Here is a 17,199-nt window from a genome sequence, read left to right on the forward strand (position 1 = left end):
CAAGGAATCCAGCTCTTATCAGCATGAAGAAAAAAAACAGCGGGACTGAAAGTTAGGCCTTGGGCTTTCAGTAAGCAATGTAAAACACTACAGTCAGATTATGCATTAGTAGCTGCTTTTCTTTTTCTTTTTCTTTTTTTTTTTTTTGGCGGACAAATACTTTTCTCATTATAGGTATTGGGAGTTACTTCTTTCTTGTTGCCTGCAAGGGAGAGCAAAGCCTTTCTCTTTTAGGCTTCTAGGCTCATCCATCTTTAAAAAAATCCCTGTCCCTTAGAGCCAGCTGAACTGCTAGTAGATGGGACAGCTCTATGATACCTCACAATGTCACTTCAGGTCTCCATCACAGAAATTCAAAGGGTTTTGATTTACAGGGGTGATAAGGCTGGTACTGCACAGGGGGAGAAAAAGTATCAATGATGGAAGTCCATGGATACAAATGCATATCAAATGCTCCACCCGTTTGTTATCTACCACTTTACAGATAACTTGGAAAAATTAATTTTAAGAGGTTTATTAAACATTTTCCTCTGTCTTATTTTAGCAAGGAAATGCTCTGTTAATCTCATCTACATATAATCACTATATCAAATAGCAGAGTTACCAAGTTTATCAGATATGTTTGTGTTGTTCTAAGCTGTGATAGATGAAAGAAAAGGATACATTAGCTGTATCCTGATCCAACAAGAGTTTGCAAGAGCTTGCAAGAGTTTGCAAAGAAAATTGATAGAGGTATTAACAACATAGTTTCCTCCAGTGTATTGAAATTTATTAAATATATAACATGAACCAGGCAAACACCTTAAATTGATCTTCAATATTCCAACAGAAATGCAGGGCAGTTATTTATTTCCTAAGGGCACAACAGGGCTTTTATTATAATATGTATTCAGCATGCCTGATAACACTGTTAAGATCCCAGTGGATCACTGAACTACTCATTGTTTGTTTACATTGCTTGCAGGCTTTTAAATTTGGAAGAACAATGCAATTAGTGACTTTCATGCCCAGAGGAAAAACAGGGGACCGAGGAAGTCATTCATCTGTTGTTGCAGACAACAACCTTTGATCATCTCAAGGCAGTGTCTAAAATACCTATCCACACTGGCATATATAATGATCAATATTCACAAAGTGTTCTACAGCTTTACAAACTATATGCAAAGATAGTTTTGTTTGGGCCTTGGATATGATTGAGAGCAGTTTAAAATTCATAGAATTGCATATATAAGCAGGACAACATGACAAAGCATATTTTCTAAGAGAAGTAATAGCAATAATTTGGGAAAGTTCTTCAGAATGGCATTATTCATAATGAAATCTGGTCACTAAACTAGGTTAGCAGCCCTATTATTACAAAAATATTCCCGGGATCTATTATGACCACAGATGGTCAGACCTGTATCTGAGCCAAATGAAAGTACCTTTGGTACACAATGCCCCCTAATCTCCTGACTCAGAGGACAGTGTGCCAATTCCTGATTCATCACCACTATGTCTGTGTAACATAGTATTGTAACATCTTCCATCAAAATGCTCATTACAATCTGAAAAGAATTAAATTCTAACACACACCAATAATATTGTCATAACTGGATATTCATAACAAGGAGTTAAGAAATTATCATATTCATATATATATACATGAACATATATATTTAAATCTTACTGTTGTTTAGAATGAACTGTGAAGAACTTTAGAAGAAGCAAGCATGTAAATGTGAGCAGTCACAAGACTGCAGCAGGGGCATCCAAGGCTGTAAGAAGCCTTGGAAGTACAGGAAAAGGATGGTAACAGAAACCCCAGGGCTATTCATGAAAATCACCAAATACTGATACAGAACTGTGTAACATCCTAGGAAATTGCCCAGAATGATAGCATAAGTGTTTTCTTTTAAGTATTTTATGAGACTACAATAAAACAAATAGTTGCACTGGCATCACTGATTCAAAACAGGGTACAGGAACTAATCACAACAGGAACTAATCACACTGATACCCCATACTTCACAGCTACACAGTAATTCTTGTCTTATTATCATTAAAGGGAGTTGTTTCTTAGTGTTTGGCCTAAAGTTTTGTTGATTGTGTTTGATTGGTCTTGTTATCCACCCCAGAGGACTGGCTGTTAAATCTGAATGCAACATACTGACTCCAAGCAACATGAATTATACTATGAAATTCAGGTCAATGACTTGGCTCTAGGATGTGCCACTACTTTTTAAAACTTTTTAGCCCTAAACTGAGTTACACACAATGCCATCAGAAAATTAGATTAGCTCTATTAGAAAAACAGATATGCCCAAGGTAGACCAAACTGCTGGTCTGTCTTAGTCCAGAATTTTCTCTCTAATAATAGGCATTATGAGATACTGAGAAAATTAAACAGTCAGACAAACCTCTAAAACAACCAAGTATAATCTACCTACAGGGGAAGCTTTCTTAAACCTCACCAATTAGAGATCAATCTTTGCCCTGAAACATGATCACTTTAAATCAAAACTATTTAAATTCCTATTACACAAACTAACACAAACTAGCTCTTTCTGTATTTCTTGCAAAGTTACTGGCTTCAGTCATATAGTGGTGTGAAGTTGTACAAAATACTTAATCTCAATTTTCACAGACTGAATCCTGCCTCTTATTTTAAAATAAATGATGAATAGAAGCACACATTTGCCTTCTATAAAACATTATGTTATGTAACTTTCATCATAACCCTTTCATTTACTACCATATAAATGATCCCAGTCTTTTGAATATCTTCTGTGAAGTTCCTCCCTCCTTATTCCCTATACTTACTGGAAATGTTTAGCTTTCAACAGAAAATGAAAATGACCATCATCATCAGAAGAAGGGAAATTGTCACAATGCATCAGATTGCTACTCAGCAGCTCAGAAATCTTGTCTCAGCAGTGACTGGTACCAGATGCTATAGAAGAACTGTAAAATCTGATGGAAAATCATGCAAAAAAGATGCTTTTGGGGAAGCTTCTCCTAACTGCTACAATAAGTGTTTGGCAAGTTGGAGAGAACTACTAGGTCAGAAGATGTTTTTATTATTTATAAAAAAGCCTGATGTTAAAAAAATCCCCCTGAACTCTTTGTCTCTATAGTACACATTTTGAGACTTCCACAGGCTAATTATGATCTTTAAAAATTAAATTCAGTATGATTTCCAATTCAAGTATATTCAGTATTTCCTGTGCTTTTTTCTTTTGTTTTGAGAAAAGACAAAATCTCCAAAATGATCTTCTTCATAACCATCAGGTTATATGTCTGCATAAAGAGTCTAATCTTTTCAACCTCTTCCTACCTTTAATACTTTCTGTGCATCTTTATTTTGTTTTCATTTTAGTTTTGCAGTGGAGTGATTAAAACTGAAGATGGCATTCAAGATGTGAGTCAATTTTCCATTCATCAAAATGGAAAGTATTTTTCAGTATGATTTGTTATACCTTCATGGAAAGCTAGTATTTTTATACTCTCTTTGGTTCACTATGGCACTCTAATCAAATCTTTTCATTCAACTGTCCACAGTTGAGATCTACGTGCATGCCCAAGCATTTCCAATGCAGAGACTGCTGTGCCCTCTTATTCCTTTTCTCTTACAAATTTGTCTCCTTAGTAGTTTCTTTCCATTGCTTTTTCTTACAATGTCATTTTAATTCTAGCCCATACTGAAGAGACATTAAATATGCACTTTTTTAGAAGGAAATTAAGAGGCAAAGCAACTGTAGAACGAAGATAATGCTACGGGCCTCGATTATAAAGCACTTTGGGATCTATGACAAAAGTACTACATAAGGTCTATTATTATCCTTTGAAAATGTATGTCAAAGACATTTAGAGAGATCATATACATGTGAGCCAGATCCAAAATTAGCAAAGTCTTTAAGCATAGGCTCAAAGTACAAATTAAGTATTTCATTGAACTGGAGCGTAAATAAATGATTTCATCCTATAATAACATGGTAGTAAAAGGTCCATTGTCATTTTCTTTTCAGCAATTCCTGTAAATTGTGAACCCACTACAAAATTCCAAGGAACTAATGCTTAATTTCAAAGTAATTAGTACATAACTTTGTGGAGAAATTACATAGGAACCTGCTCCTATTAAAGAAATCACAAATCATGGGCTCTTCAGAACAAAAAGAAGATGAATGATGTGATCAAAATGTCAAAGTAATCCATTCAATTGCAAAGCACACAGAAGCACTTATGAGCCATCCAATTATTCCTTAAAGTAAATCATGGATACAGTATTCACAGAGTGGCCAGCATCTGATTCCTTTGGCATACACAAATCCATCTTATCTGGGATATGCATTAAGAATCCATAAATGTTAAATATTAATGGGATGGGGGAATTCAACATGCAAGTCGTGGACATAACGTGGACAAAGACAGAATTTTCCACCTTCATTTATAGAAGATATCTCTTAAATGAATTTGGTCTAGTAGATTTTTAGCATGAGTAAGATCTTTCTTTTAAACAGTTCTTTGGATGGAGACCCAGGTAGCAGTTTAGGATTCCAAAGCATACTTTGAAGATGGTAGGGGAACCAACATTCATTCTTTCAATAAAAAAGGCTTTGATGTGTACAGAGTGATGCTGAAGGTACATTAGATGGATCATTTGGCCTGTCAGTGATCCTAGTGGTAGTGTCTAATTACTGTGTAAAGGACTTTGATCTTACTTGATTATCATGATGAATTTATATCAGTCTGGGAAGGAACCCAGATAACATTTTTATATTACCATTTTTAGTGGTTGTATATAAACAAAATAACATCATTTTATTCCTTTACATATGGTTTTGACACAACTATGTAATTTGTACTACACTTATTTTACAGCACTATACAGGGCCTAAATATCTTTTAAGATTTCATAAAATAAAAAGTGATTACTGTTAGAAAAATATTCCTCACATTTGTTCACCTATAATACTTCTTTTGTCCAATTTTTAATGAGACATTTTCTTTCCTTTTTCAAGTGAGGTTCTCCTCTGACAAATGACTCTTAAAAGTATTGTTGTGATTACCACTTCTCAGTGAGTTCCTGATCATCTGTGCTCAGATTACATATAAAAGATTCTGCCCCAAATTACTGACACAGGAAGCTCAACTGAGCTATTAAAAATAAGCAACGCTCTTTTCCACCCCCCAACATATAGCGCTTTTAATAACAGCCAGTTTTGCAGGCCAAAATAAGCTGTCAGAAGCAAGACTGTGATCATATTGTGCCCCCATCACATCTTGGAAACCTCACTGCTTAGATTTGCACAGGGTTTATTAAACAAAAATAGCAATAAGTAGGTTGATAACTCCTAAAAATAAGGCAGATCCAGTTTGTTTTGTATTAACTCTAGAGCGCAAACAGCAGTATGAACAGAGTTTTTAAATTTGCTTTTGTATTAAAATAAGCAAATATGGCTTTGAATCCATACAGGGAACAGAATTTCTTCACTTTTAGGAAAGAATCAAATTGTAATGAAATCTAAAAACACTTCCTATAAAATGCAAAATCCTCTCTCGTAATTCCTTACATATATAGAGGGCTCAATTCAGTTGACTAAATATAGAAATCTAATGCTACTTGAGACATCATAAGGCTTCCAGGACATCTGCAAAAGGATGAGCCTATAGTTACATGTGCCAGGATATGGGACTTATGGGAGATCTTGGCCTTTTTTGAAGCATTGACTGAGGCCACACGAGATAACCCACAGCACCTAAAATGATGCCAAACACCTACGTTTAGGCAATGAATCATGCCTAAAATGTCTTCTACTTTATAAACAGACTTTTAACAAGATGTCAGTGTATATCATAACTTTAAATTGTTCACTATCTACTGGTAGTTTATCTGCTTTCTAATAATAAATAGTCCTGGTTTTAGAAGAGTTAGAAGTCCAATGCCATTTGTTAAAAATATTTGTCCTTTTCTAATTTAGATGCATTCATCTCAATTTTGAAATCACATGAAATATGTGATTTTTGTATGTATTGTTTTTGTATTGCCAGTGCTGTATAATATCTGCTAAATAAGAGGAGTCCTGTGTGTATAGCTTAGGACTCCACAGGATGAAGTTCCAAGTATTATTAAAATCCATTTGTATCATCAGTCCTTTGGGCCATGTAACATTTCCTTCTGTGCCACTTGTAAACCAACAACTTTAAATATAAATCAAGATTTGTATCCTAAATTAGTTGCATCCTAATGACTATCTGCAGCTCTTAGCTCAGAGAAAGAAGAATGCAGTATTAACTTGTATACCTTAAGTATATAAGCATTTACAGTTTTCAGACACCTGCTGAACAGTCAGTGTGCCAGACCCTTGTCCATATTTTCCAGTTATATCACCTGGCCTAATCTCCCTGCAGACTAAGAGCTGTTCTGGCATCTCCTTTTCAGCATATTTCCTGCTTATGTAACTGTAATATTTCTCAGCAGTGATGTGCCATCATTATTAAGTAGTTACCATAAAGATGCCAAATTTATGCCCTTTTAACTAGAAAAGTAAAAAGCTGAGATTCTTAGTTTAAGAAAGGAAACCCAGATCTTCAACTTTGACACAGAGAACAAATGACATTTATACAATTATGCCTTTTACAGGTGAAGAAACAGCTCTTCAAGATGTATTTCATGATGAAGTGATTTGCTTTACATAAAGCAGACTACAGCACATATCTTCTTTGGTGATGACAAGGAAACATCACCCAGAGCAAGAGCTCTATTTCCCCCCTGCTCAGACACCAGATTCCATGTCCTCCTCAGGATCTCTGGGAGGCTGAATCCAGAACACGGATTTATCTTCCTGATGGCACAGGGTTCTGGAGTGGGATTCCATATATCATATCACAGGCAGATTTGGGAATCCTAGCCAGCACAGCATATCATCCACAGGGTGAAAGATAGCCCAAAAGATTTTCACTTAGAAATGGCAGATAAGCACAATTTTCAACCTGCTTGCAGAAGCAAAAATCAAGAGGACAAGCATTATTAGCAATCTGTAAGTTAAGAACATCTAACAGGAAAAATTCTTTGCAATACATTCAGCTGCACATGTGGAGCTGACTTAGTAGCCATTGATGTATGCTGTGGGTTTTTTAAGGAAAATAAGACAATCATACTAAGATTTTAGGAGCCAAATTTTTATAACAGATAAAAGAGAACTGTGTTGCATAAATTTATTTCTTTAATAAAAAAAATGGAAGAAAATGGAAACACTTTTTCTGTATCTTAAACAATGGAAATGCAGATATATGCAATTACTTCTCCAAGACCTCCTTGTTGAAACAACTCCCTGATATAAATGCATTTATAACTTCAGGCTGCATGTCTAAGGTGTTGCTAAAGTGTTATTTATGCAGTATATAAAGCATGGTGCTGCAGAACATACAATTTAGATATTGTAGTCCAATATGCAAATACACTTTCAAAGACACTGTTTCTTCCATGCCAGTAAAGACTGGATATAAATCTCTACATCTGCTTTGCAAGTTTTGCACATGAGAAGATAAATATCTTAAAAAAAAAAATCTATGAATTTAGGTTACTTTTCATTAGTTTTACTGTCAAAAGCTATGACAGATGACATAGTTCCCTCCTTCTGGCAAACTGCAAAGAGCCTCCAAAGGAAATACTGGTGGCATTTAAAGGAAAACAGGTATTCCATTCATGAAATTCCCTTTCTTTATTGCAAAGGATTGAAATAAGAGTGAAGAGCTGTACACTTCCACAAAGACTACACTAATTGTGTGCAGTGTTTTCCAACAGTATATGAGAGAGGTGAGGTGAAGGCTGTACATTTTTCTATACAGTTTGTATATTTAGGATGTGAGAAACATCATGTAATATATTAGAACTGCATAATGGGGCTGAAAAATGGAAAGTGGGCATTTCTCTGTTGCTTCATAAAGCTCAGTAACACATATCTGCTTGCAATATCTGCCCAAGAGATATGCAGAAGACAGGTCAAGAAGGCTTTATATCCCAAAATATATTCCCTATGGTAAAAATTTCAGACTAATCATTTAAAAAAAAAAGTTTTCGTCCTTATTTTCTTATCATTGAAAGTTAAACTTGCAACTTCAATGAAGTCCTCTGCTTTATTCCGAGAAGCTGCAATAAGTCAAAATACACACCCTAATCTTACTTGTTCAGATGGAAGTGTCTGTGTTTCAGTTTGTGCCCGTTGCCTTGCGTCCTGTCACTCGGCACCACTGAAAAGAGTCTGGTCCCATCCTCTCGACACCCTCCCTTCAGATACTTTTATACATTGATAAGATCTCCTCTCAGCCTTCTCTTCTCCAGGCTAAACAGGCCCAGCTCTCTCAGCCTTTCCTCATAAGAGAGATGCTCCAGTCCCCTAATCATCTTGGTAGCCCTTCGCTGGGCTTGCTCCAGTAGTGCCACATCCCTCTTGTACTGGGGAGCCCAGCACTGGACGCAGTATTCCAGATGTGGCCTCACCAGGGCTGAGGAGAGGGGGAGGATCACCTCCCTCGACCTGCTGGCAACACTCTTCCTGATGCACCCCAGGATACCATTGGCCTTCTTGGCCACAAGGGCACATTGCTGCCTCATGCTTAACTTGGTGTCCACCAGCACTCCCAGGTCCTTCTCCGCAGAGCTGCTTTCCAGCAGGTCAACCCCCAACCTGTACTGGTGCATGGGGTTATTCCTCCCCTAGGTGCAGGATTTTGTATTTCCCTTTGTTGAACTTCATGAGGTTCCTCTCCACCCACCTCTCCAGCCTGTCCAGGTCTCTCTGAATGGCAGCACAGCCCTCTGGGGTATCAGCCACTCCTCCCAGTTTTGTATCATCAGCAAACTTGCTGAGGGTGCACTGTCCCTTCATCCAGGTCATTGATGAAGAAGTTGAACAAGACTGGACCCAGTACTGACCCCTGAGGTACACCACTAGCTACAGGCCTCCAACTAGACTCTGTGCCACTGATCACAACTCTCTGAGCTCTGCCATTCAGCCAGTTCTCAATCCACATCACTGTCCACTCATCTAGCCCACACTTCCTGAGCTTGTCTACGAGGATGCTATGGGAGACAGTGTCAAAAGCCTTGCTGAAGTCTAGGCAGACAACATCCACTGCTCTCCCCTCATCTACCCAGCCAGTCATTCCATCAGAGAAGGCTATCATCAGATTGGCTAGGCATGATTTCCCCTTGGTGAAGCCATGCTGACTACTCCTGATCACCTTCTTGTCCTCCACATGCTTGGAGATGGCCTCCAGGACGAGCTGCTCCATCACCTTTCCAGGGATAGAGGTGAGGCTGACTGGCCTGTAGTTCCCTGGGTCCTCCTTCTTGCCCTTTTTGAAGACTGGGGTGACATTAGCCTTCTTCCAGCCTTCAGGCACCTCTCCTCTTCTCCATGACCTTTCAAAGATGATGGAGAGTGGCTTAGCAATGACATCCGCCAGCTCGCTCAGCACTCGTGGGTGCATCCCATCAGGGCCCATGGATTTGTGGGTGTCAAGTTTGCTTAAATGATCTCTAACCCGATCCTCCTCCACCAAGGGAAAGTCTTCCTTTCTCCAGACTTTCTCTCCTGTCTCCAGGGTCTGGGGTTCCTGAGGGCTGGCCTGAGCAGTAAAGACTGAAGCAAAGAAGGCATTCAGTAACTCTGCCTTCTCTGCATCCTTTGTCACCAGGGCACCCACCCCATTCAGCGAAGGCCCCACATTTTCCCTAGTCTTCCTCTTGCTGCTGATGTATTTGAAGAAGCCCTTCTTGTTGTCCTTGACATGCCTTGCCAGATTTAATTCCAAACGGGCCTTAGCCTTCCTCGTCGCATCCCTGCATACTCTGACAACGTTCCTATATTCCTCCCAAGTGGCCTGTCCCCCTTTCCACTTTCTGTAGACTTCCTTCTTCTGGCTGAGTTTTGCCAGGAGCTCCTTGCTCATCCATGCAGGTCTCCTGCCTCCTTTGCTTGACTTCCTACTCATAGGGATGCACCGCTCTTGAGCCTGGAGGAAGTGATGGTTGAATATTAACCAGCTCTCTTGAACGCCCCTTCCTCCTAGGGCCCTAACCCATGGGATTCCTCCAAGTAGGTCCCTGAAGAGGCCAAAGTTTGCTCTCCTGAAGTCCAGGGCTGCGATCCTACTTGGTGCCCTGCTGCCTCCTCGCAGGATCCTGAACTCCACCATCTCATGGTCACTGCAGCCAAGGCTGCCCCTGACCTTCACATCTCCAACCAGTCCTTCTTTGTTAGTACGAGGTCCAGCAGCACACCTCTCCTTGTTGGCTCCTCCACCACCTGTGTCAAGAAGTTGTCACCAATGCTCTGCAGGAACCTCCGGGACTGTTTGTGCCTAGCTGTGTTGTCTTTCCAGCAGATATCAGGGTGGTTGAAGTCCCCCATGAGAACCAGGGCCTGGGATTGTGAGGCTACTTCCAGCTGTCTGTAGAAGGCCTCATCGAGTTCCTCATCCTGATCAGGTGGCCTGTAGTAAACACCCACAAGAGGGTCACCCATGCTAGCCTGCCCTTTAATCCTTACCCATAAGCTCTCGACTTGCTCTTCATCCACCCCTAGGCACAGCTCAATACATTCCAGGTGCTCTCTCACAGAAAGAGCAACTCCACCACCTCACTTTCCTGGCCTGTCTTTCCTAAAAAGCATGTAGCCATCCATGACAGCACTCCAGTCATGCGAGCTATCCCACCATGTCTCTGTAATGGCAATGAGATCATGGCCCTGCGACCGCACACACATCTCTAGTTCTTCCTGTTTGTTCCCCAAGCTGCGTGCATTGGTGTACAGGCATTTCAGAGAGGTGATCGAGCATGCAGGTTTCCCAGGAGGGATGCAAGAGGATCCTCCATAGCCACATCCCATGCACACTTCCCTGGCTGCATTCACCTGCTGGAGGCGTCCTGACTTGAGCAGTCTTTTGCCAGCTACCCTGGCACTATAACTCTCCCCTTCCCCCATCTTTCCTAGTTTAAAGCCCTCCTTACCAGCTTGGCCAACCTGTTGGCAAAGACACATGTGCCCTGCTTAGTGAGGTGGATCCCGTCTCTCCCCAGCAGTTGTCAATCTTCAAAAAGGGTCCCATGGTCATAGAAACCAAAACCCTGTTGCCAACACCAGTGGCGCAGCCAGTCGTTAACTTGGAAAGTCCGTCTCCTCCTCCTCTCATCCATCCCCCTCACTGGCAGGATTGAGGAGAAGATGACCTGGGCTCCCAGACCCTTGACCACCATCCCCAGAGCTCTGAAATCCTGCTTGATGGTCTCCAGTTTGCCCTTGGTGTCATTAGCGCCCACATGGAAGAGCAGCAGTGGGTAATAGTCCAAAGCGTGGACAAGCCTTGGCAGTCTTTCCATGACATCTCTCACACGAGCCCCCGGCAGGCCACAATCCTCTCTAGACATGGGGTCAGGTCAGCAGATAGATGCCTCCGTCCCCTGCAGCAGGGAGTCCCCCACAACAATCACCCGCCGCTTCTTCTGGGCGTTCCGGCAGGGCACAGAGTCTGTTGTCCCAGGTACTTCCCTGGCAGCCATGCCCATCTCCTCCTCATCCTGGAGGGCACTAAACCTGCTCTTCAGCTGCAAGTCTTCAGGAGGAGTAGGAGCCTTTCTCCTCCCACGAGCAGTGACCAGTTTCCAGCCTTCTTCTACGGTGTTGTGATGTACCATTTCACACAGCACAGAGCCCTCCAGCAACTCCACTGCTGCAGGGGTTTGGGACTCCCAAAGCTGCACAGTCTCCAAGAATACCCTGTCTATCTCTTGCTCGACTTCTCGGATGCTGTGCAGCCTACTGATCTCCTCCCATAACTCCCTTACCTGACGACACAACTCATCAACAGCAGCACACCTCCTGCAGGAGAGCTGACTGCCAGCCCAGGCCTCCCGGAGAGGCCCCAAGCACTCCCTGCAGCCTGGGACCTGCAGAGCTGCATCTGCTGTCAGAGGGTTGGTCTGGGTACAAGCCTCTGACACAGCAACTCCAACAGCCACTGGGGAACGCGCTGTGCGGCGTGTCACAACCATACCTGAGGAAGCGTACACCTCAGGGATCAGAAATGAAGGTTCCTTCACACACCCTTCTGCACAAACTGCTACCTCTGTTCACTGTGCTCTAGGAGCTGCACTCTGGGCCTGGCTCTTATATAGGCCTCTCCCTAGCACTGGCTAACAGGGTGCTTGACCTGCCCTAATCAAGGGCCACCTGTATTGAAGGCCCCAACTCCCTCTGGTCAGGGGCAACCCAGAGAGCTCGTTAGCAGCAGCCACTCCTAGCTAGAGCTTTTCCCAGGAGAAGTCAAGGCCTCCTGCAGTTGTCCTTGCCTAGCTTCCCCTTTCCTGTTCACAGCAATCACCTTCTAGTTCCTCGGGGGTCCTCAGAAAGCCCACAACTTCCAACAAGATCCTCAAGTTCTAGTCAGAGCCCAAACACTGCTGCGCAAACTGCTGCGTCTGTTCGCTGCGCTCAAATCAAATCATTTTTATTAAAGTGGGCAAAAGTAGGCCCAAACAAGATTTGGCCCTCATTGTTCAAAGTGCTGAATGTACAAACAGTATGGAGAAGTCCTTGCCTTGAGAAAGTTAAAATCTAAACAGACAGCACTGATGTATGGTTTAAAGGATTAAAAAAGAAACTGTTATCTCCATTATACAGATGACGAAATTGAGGCATGGGGAGAATAAAAACTTGCCCAAGGTCAAACAATAAATCTCTTCAGATACAATCTTTCTCTCTAACATACCTCAGTATAAATTTAATCACTTATAAAGAAATGCAGTAGTCATCCATATAATATACTTCATCACAGGAACCTTTATATATTTTTTTTAAATAAGATCACTAACTACACAAAGCTGCTCTGAACACAGCTTAGCTAGCCAATTAAAATCATTATTTGTGCCAACAAAATAAAACATACTCATGTTTATTCTTTGAAATACTTTATTTCAATCTACGAACTTTCTAACAGTTTCCTTAGAGGACAATATTTCTCTTCTCTTTCTGCCCAACTTCCAAAACGCTGTCACTTGTTTTTCTTTTGGATGATATGAAGGACACTGTAAAAAGTATGCCTGTATGAACTAAACAAAGCAGAGTCCATCATAAAGCTGCTTGGACTGTTTTGGAAAGGATACAAAGTTAAATTAAATATTCCAGCCACAGAAGCTGCAAAGAAAAGCTGTGTCATTGATCTGATATCAAACACAGTTTATAGCATTTGAGCATGATGGATGTCGCTCTCTTAATTATAGTGAATGAAAGCAGGAAGAGCTCTATTGATGTCTAGAACTGTAGCAGGAGAACCTCAGTGAAGAGACAAGGAGAATCAGGCCCTTTCACTGCAGGAGGATGGTGTCACACTTCTGGTGATAACTTGACAGGAGGAAAATTCCAGGACTCATACAGTATAAATTACATGCATCCAGTTGAATGTGTACCTTGCAGCCAGTACCATGTTGTGAGCAGTGTAAGCACCAGGACCACAGGGCAAAGCATCTGTTCACAGTCTTCCAGGCTTACTACTGACTTCAGCATTTGTGTCCTTTGATGAATAAGGAAGGCCAAATGACAATTTTAGAGGCAGTTAGAGGGTCAGGAGACATGAATCATGTTGGCATTATCTAAGGTAAGAGAGCAGGAGGTTGTTCCAAAGCACCTTTAAGAAAACACTTTCTTCCAGGTTTATAAGTGGACATAAAAGCTAGACAATCCTCTGCCTCAGGTCAGCAGGGGCAGAGCAGAGGTGGCTATTCGTGGGTCATACAAAGCCCAAGGGTAAACATTGACCCCTATCAGGAACAGGCACAACTCTTGGACTGCAGAACTCACAGAACCCTAGATAGCAAATCCTTTTTACCACCCATACAAATAAATTGAGAGCAGGATTTCCTCAACAAGCAAGCTTCAACAAGCTTCTCTAACTACCATAACAGTTGGTTTCATTCTTGTCTTTTGTCTCAGCGATGCCAATTGTTTTAGGTATATGCCCCAGTGATTACTTCCTTCTCACATAAGAGAGTCTCTTTCTAATCTTTATTCAACCAGAAAAATAATTGCACATGTGAAAATTAATTAGGCGGCCTCCATTAATTATTTACCTGTTGTGACAGGAGCTAACAATTAAAATAAAGAAGCTGGTTTGAGTGTTCTTTCTCTTATATTCCTGCCCCATATAAGGGAGAAAGAATTTAAATCTAAATTCTCTCACTGACCCAAACATGGAAGGTGACAAGTACCATCTCTTCCCATGAATTCAGCAGCCATTAAAGGCACTCAGAACCTCTCTGATAGTGCTTAGCATCTTGCAGAATATGGCACCCAACAAATAAAAAGCACTTCAATTGTCAGGGAAATGCAGTCTTCCCACAGATAGAATATGTCAGCTGTTTTACACAGCGTACCAAGTCTATTAACAGTTTGAGACAGAAAAGACAGACAGTATTTGGGGGGCCCAAAACTGGGCGCAGTATCTAGATGTGGTATAACAAGTGCTGAGTGGGGGGGGATAATCTCTTCCTCGATCTCTGGCTCTGCCTCTGTTTATACAGCCCAGGGTGCTGTTGGCTTTGCTGCCAGGGCATGCTGCCAGCTCACATCCAGCTCGCTGACCACTGGGACCTCCAGGCATTCTCCGCAGAGCTGCTCCCCAGGCAGCCAGTGACCAGCCTCTACAAGTGCGGTGACTCTCCGTTTGCACCCTCGGATGGTAACTGACACCGGTCTGCTGCTGACACTTGGCAGCAGCAGGCACATAGACAGTTAGGGCAGCTCCACTGCTGTGCCGTAAGCTGATGAGCTGCAGGTACTTGACCTCAAGACTGAGCCCAAACACACATAACACTCATAAATTCACATCAACTAGTAACATGACCATGTTGGTTCTTGTGAGCAGATGGCATAATTGCATACAATTAATATATGAGACCACTTAATGTCTAAGCACTTAATAAAAAAGTTATTGTCAACCATTACATCCCTGGAAGTAGAGCTATATAACTCAGCTCTGCTATGCTGCAAATGACTATCACAAATAAGTCAGTAATTAGTCCTTTGAAAGAATTTTCTTTAATAGCAGTTATTACTTTTCCTCTTTAAAGTTCCTTACAAAATGCAGGTAATTGCCCAGTGGTTAAAGCTTAATCTGTAAAGTTTACGCTAAAAAAAAGATGATGATCTATTTCACAGAAGTGAAATGGTTAAACCAACCCCCGTCAAAAATTGAGTTCTCAGTAGCAGGTTTTTCACCTTTTTCTTTTTTTTTTTTTTTTTTTGCCTTTCATGGTGGATTGAATCAGCAGCACAGATCAGATTGAAAAGCAGTAAAACTTACCAAGAGCTCAGGAAAGACAGCAAGCTGGATAAATCATATTAATGGAGGCAAATGGCCAGCTAGCTAATTTTGAGACCAAAAATTTAAAGCACAAGTACTTTTTTCCTTAGCTTTGTTTTAAAACACTCACACTTTCATATCTCAGTTCAGTTATCTGCACAGAACAGATGGCTTCTTGTGAAATTCCAGAGCGGGTATTCATATTATAAGAGCAGCCTCAACTCCATTGGTAATTTTCAGGAGTTTCTTATGTACCATTGGTGTGATCTACTAAGACAGCTGCACTTAGTAATGGATGATGTCATCTTGAAACATAAACATTTCTAAAAGTTTGCTGCAGCAAGCATCCTTCAACATGAATGTAAGGTTCCAAAATGTTTCATGTCTCATGTACGTCCTGCTGTATGTTTCCTGGGCCCTATATCCACCAGGCCAATGGTCTGAGATAATTTCAAGACTAAGGCTTGCATAGCCGCAAATACATTTGGACTCAAAGACTTTGAAACTTCATTTATCACTGACAAACTGTGTATAGCGCAATACACCTTCACTGAAAAATCAGTCTGTATTGTTTCAAATGAGCAAAATATGTGCAGAAAAGAAGACAGATGCAACACCAGCACACTGGTGCCTATATCCTAAATTGCCTTGGCTGGAACAAAAAGGCCTTGGTTCATTGTTGGTAATAAGATGCACAGCAAACCCTCCTTCCAGCTACAGAAAACAAGTTCCCTCAAAAATATACATACCAAGTACATTAGCTGTACACTGAAGAATTCCTGAGACATCTTCTGTTTCTTCATTGCCAGAGCAGTCTGTATAGGAGCATCTGTTTGATATACTGTGAAAGTTCTTTTCTGCATCCCTGTAACTACAGACAAAAAGGAAAAAAATATAACATCTCCTTATATAAATGCAAGCTAGACAAATATCTTTCAGAAATAGCAGTTATTGATCACAAAAATCACAGAATGGTTGAGATTGGAAGGGACCTCTAGAGATCATCTAGTCCAACCCCCCTGCTCAAGCAGAGTCACCTAGAGCATGCTGCCCAGGATTGTGTCCAGGCAGGTTTTGAATATCTCCAAGGATGGAGACTCCACAACCTCTCTGGGCAACCTGTTCCAATGCTCTGTTACCCTCACAGTAAAGAAGTTTTTCCTTATGTTCAGACAGAACCTCCTGTGTTTCAGTTTGTGCCCATTGCTTCTATTCCTAATGATGCTGATTTGGTTCAGGGCAAAGACAAGATAGGTTCTGAAGTCTCTTCTTATCTTACCATTAGAATTCTGTATGTAGTACCTAAGTCAAAAAATTTAACAGCCGATTACTTTTGAAAGCAAGTTCATGTTTCAACTGCCTTGATCCTGTTCCCATTCACATCAGACAGTCTATTTAGTGAAGTAGAATAAGCCCTTAGCCGCCCTCATCTCTTCCCTCTTCTCTCCTTTGTCACCCCCCTTCCCTTCGTGCATAAACACACACTGATAACATCTCATTAGTAGACAGGGCATCTGGAGTATCATACTAGTATCTGGAGTATTCTCTGTAATGAGATTAAAGACATAAAAAAAAAACCATACCAAAGTGCTCGGTATCAGACATATCTGTTTTATACGTCATCCCCATTGGGGCATTGCCTATAATGAAGTTGTATATTAAACTCAAAGCAAGATGTTTATGAGGCAATGGCTAGTTTCTAATATGAAGAATAAATCTTCCTGATATAGCTATGTTACATTAAACTAGCACTGCAAGTATAAAAGCCTAGGTTTCTCTGCGGATTACCTTCTGAAAAGATGTCAGCAAAAAGAAGGATGTCAGATAACAATTCACTATGTTATCACGGAGGAATTT

General features: G+C 41.1%; 1 protein-coding gene across 1 annotated transcript in view; it reads right to left on the minus strand.

The window, feature by feature from the left end:
* The window catches only part of GUCY1A2 (guanylate cyclase 1 soluble subunit alpha 2), a 172,402-nt gene that overhangs the window by 134,161 nt on the left and 21,042 nt on the right, over positions 1-17,199 (minus strand). Inside the window, exon 3 of the mRNA XM_067289748.1 lies at positions 16,092-16,213. Coding sequence (XP_067145849.1) covers positions 16,092-16,213 — 122 coding nt within the window. The remainder of the gene's footprint in view (positions 1-16,091; positions 16,214-17,199) is intronic.

Source organism: Apteryx mantelli, chromosome 1 (genome assembly GCF_036417845.1).
Source record: "Apteryx mantelli isolate bAptMan1 chromosome 1, bAptMan1.hap1, whole genome shotgun sequence".
Classification (NCBI taxonomy): Eukaryota; Metazoa; Chordata; class Aves; order Apterygiformes; family Apterygidae; genus Apteryx; species Apteryx mantelli.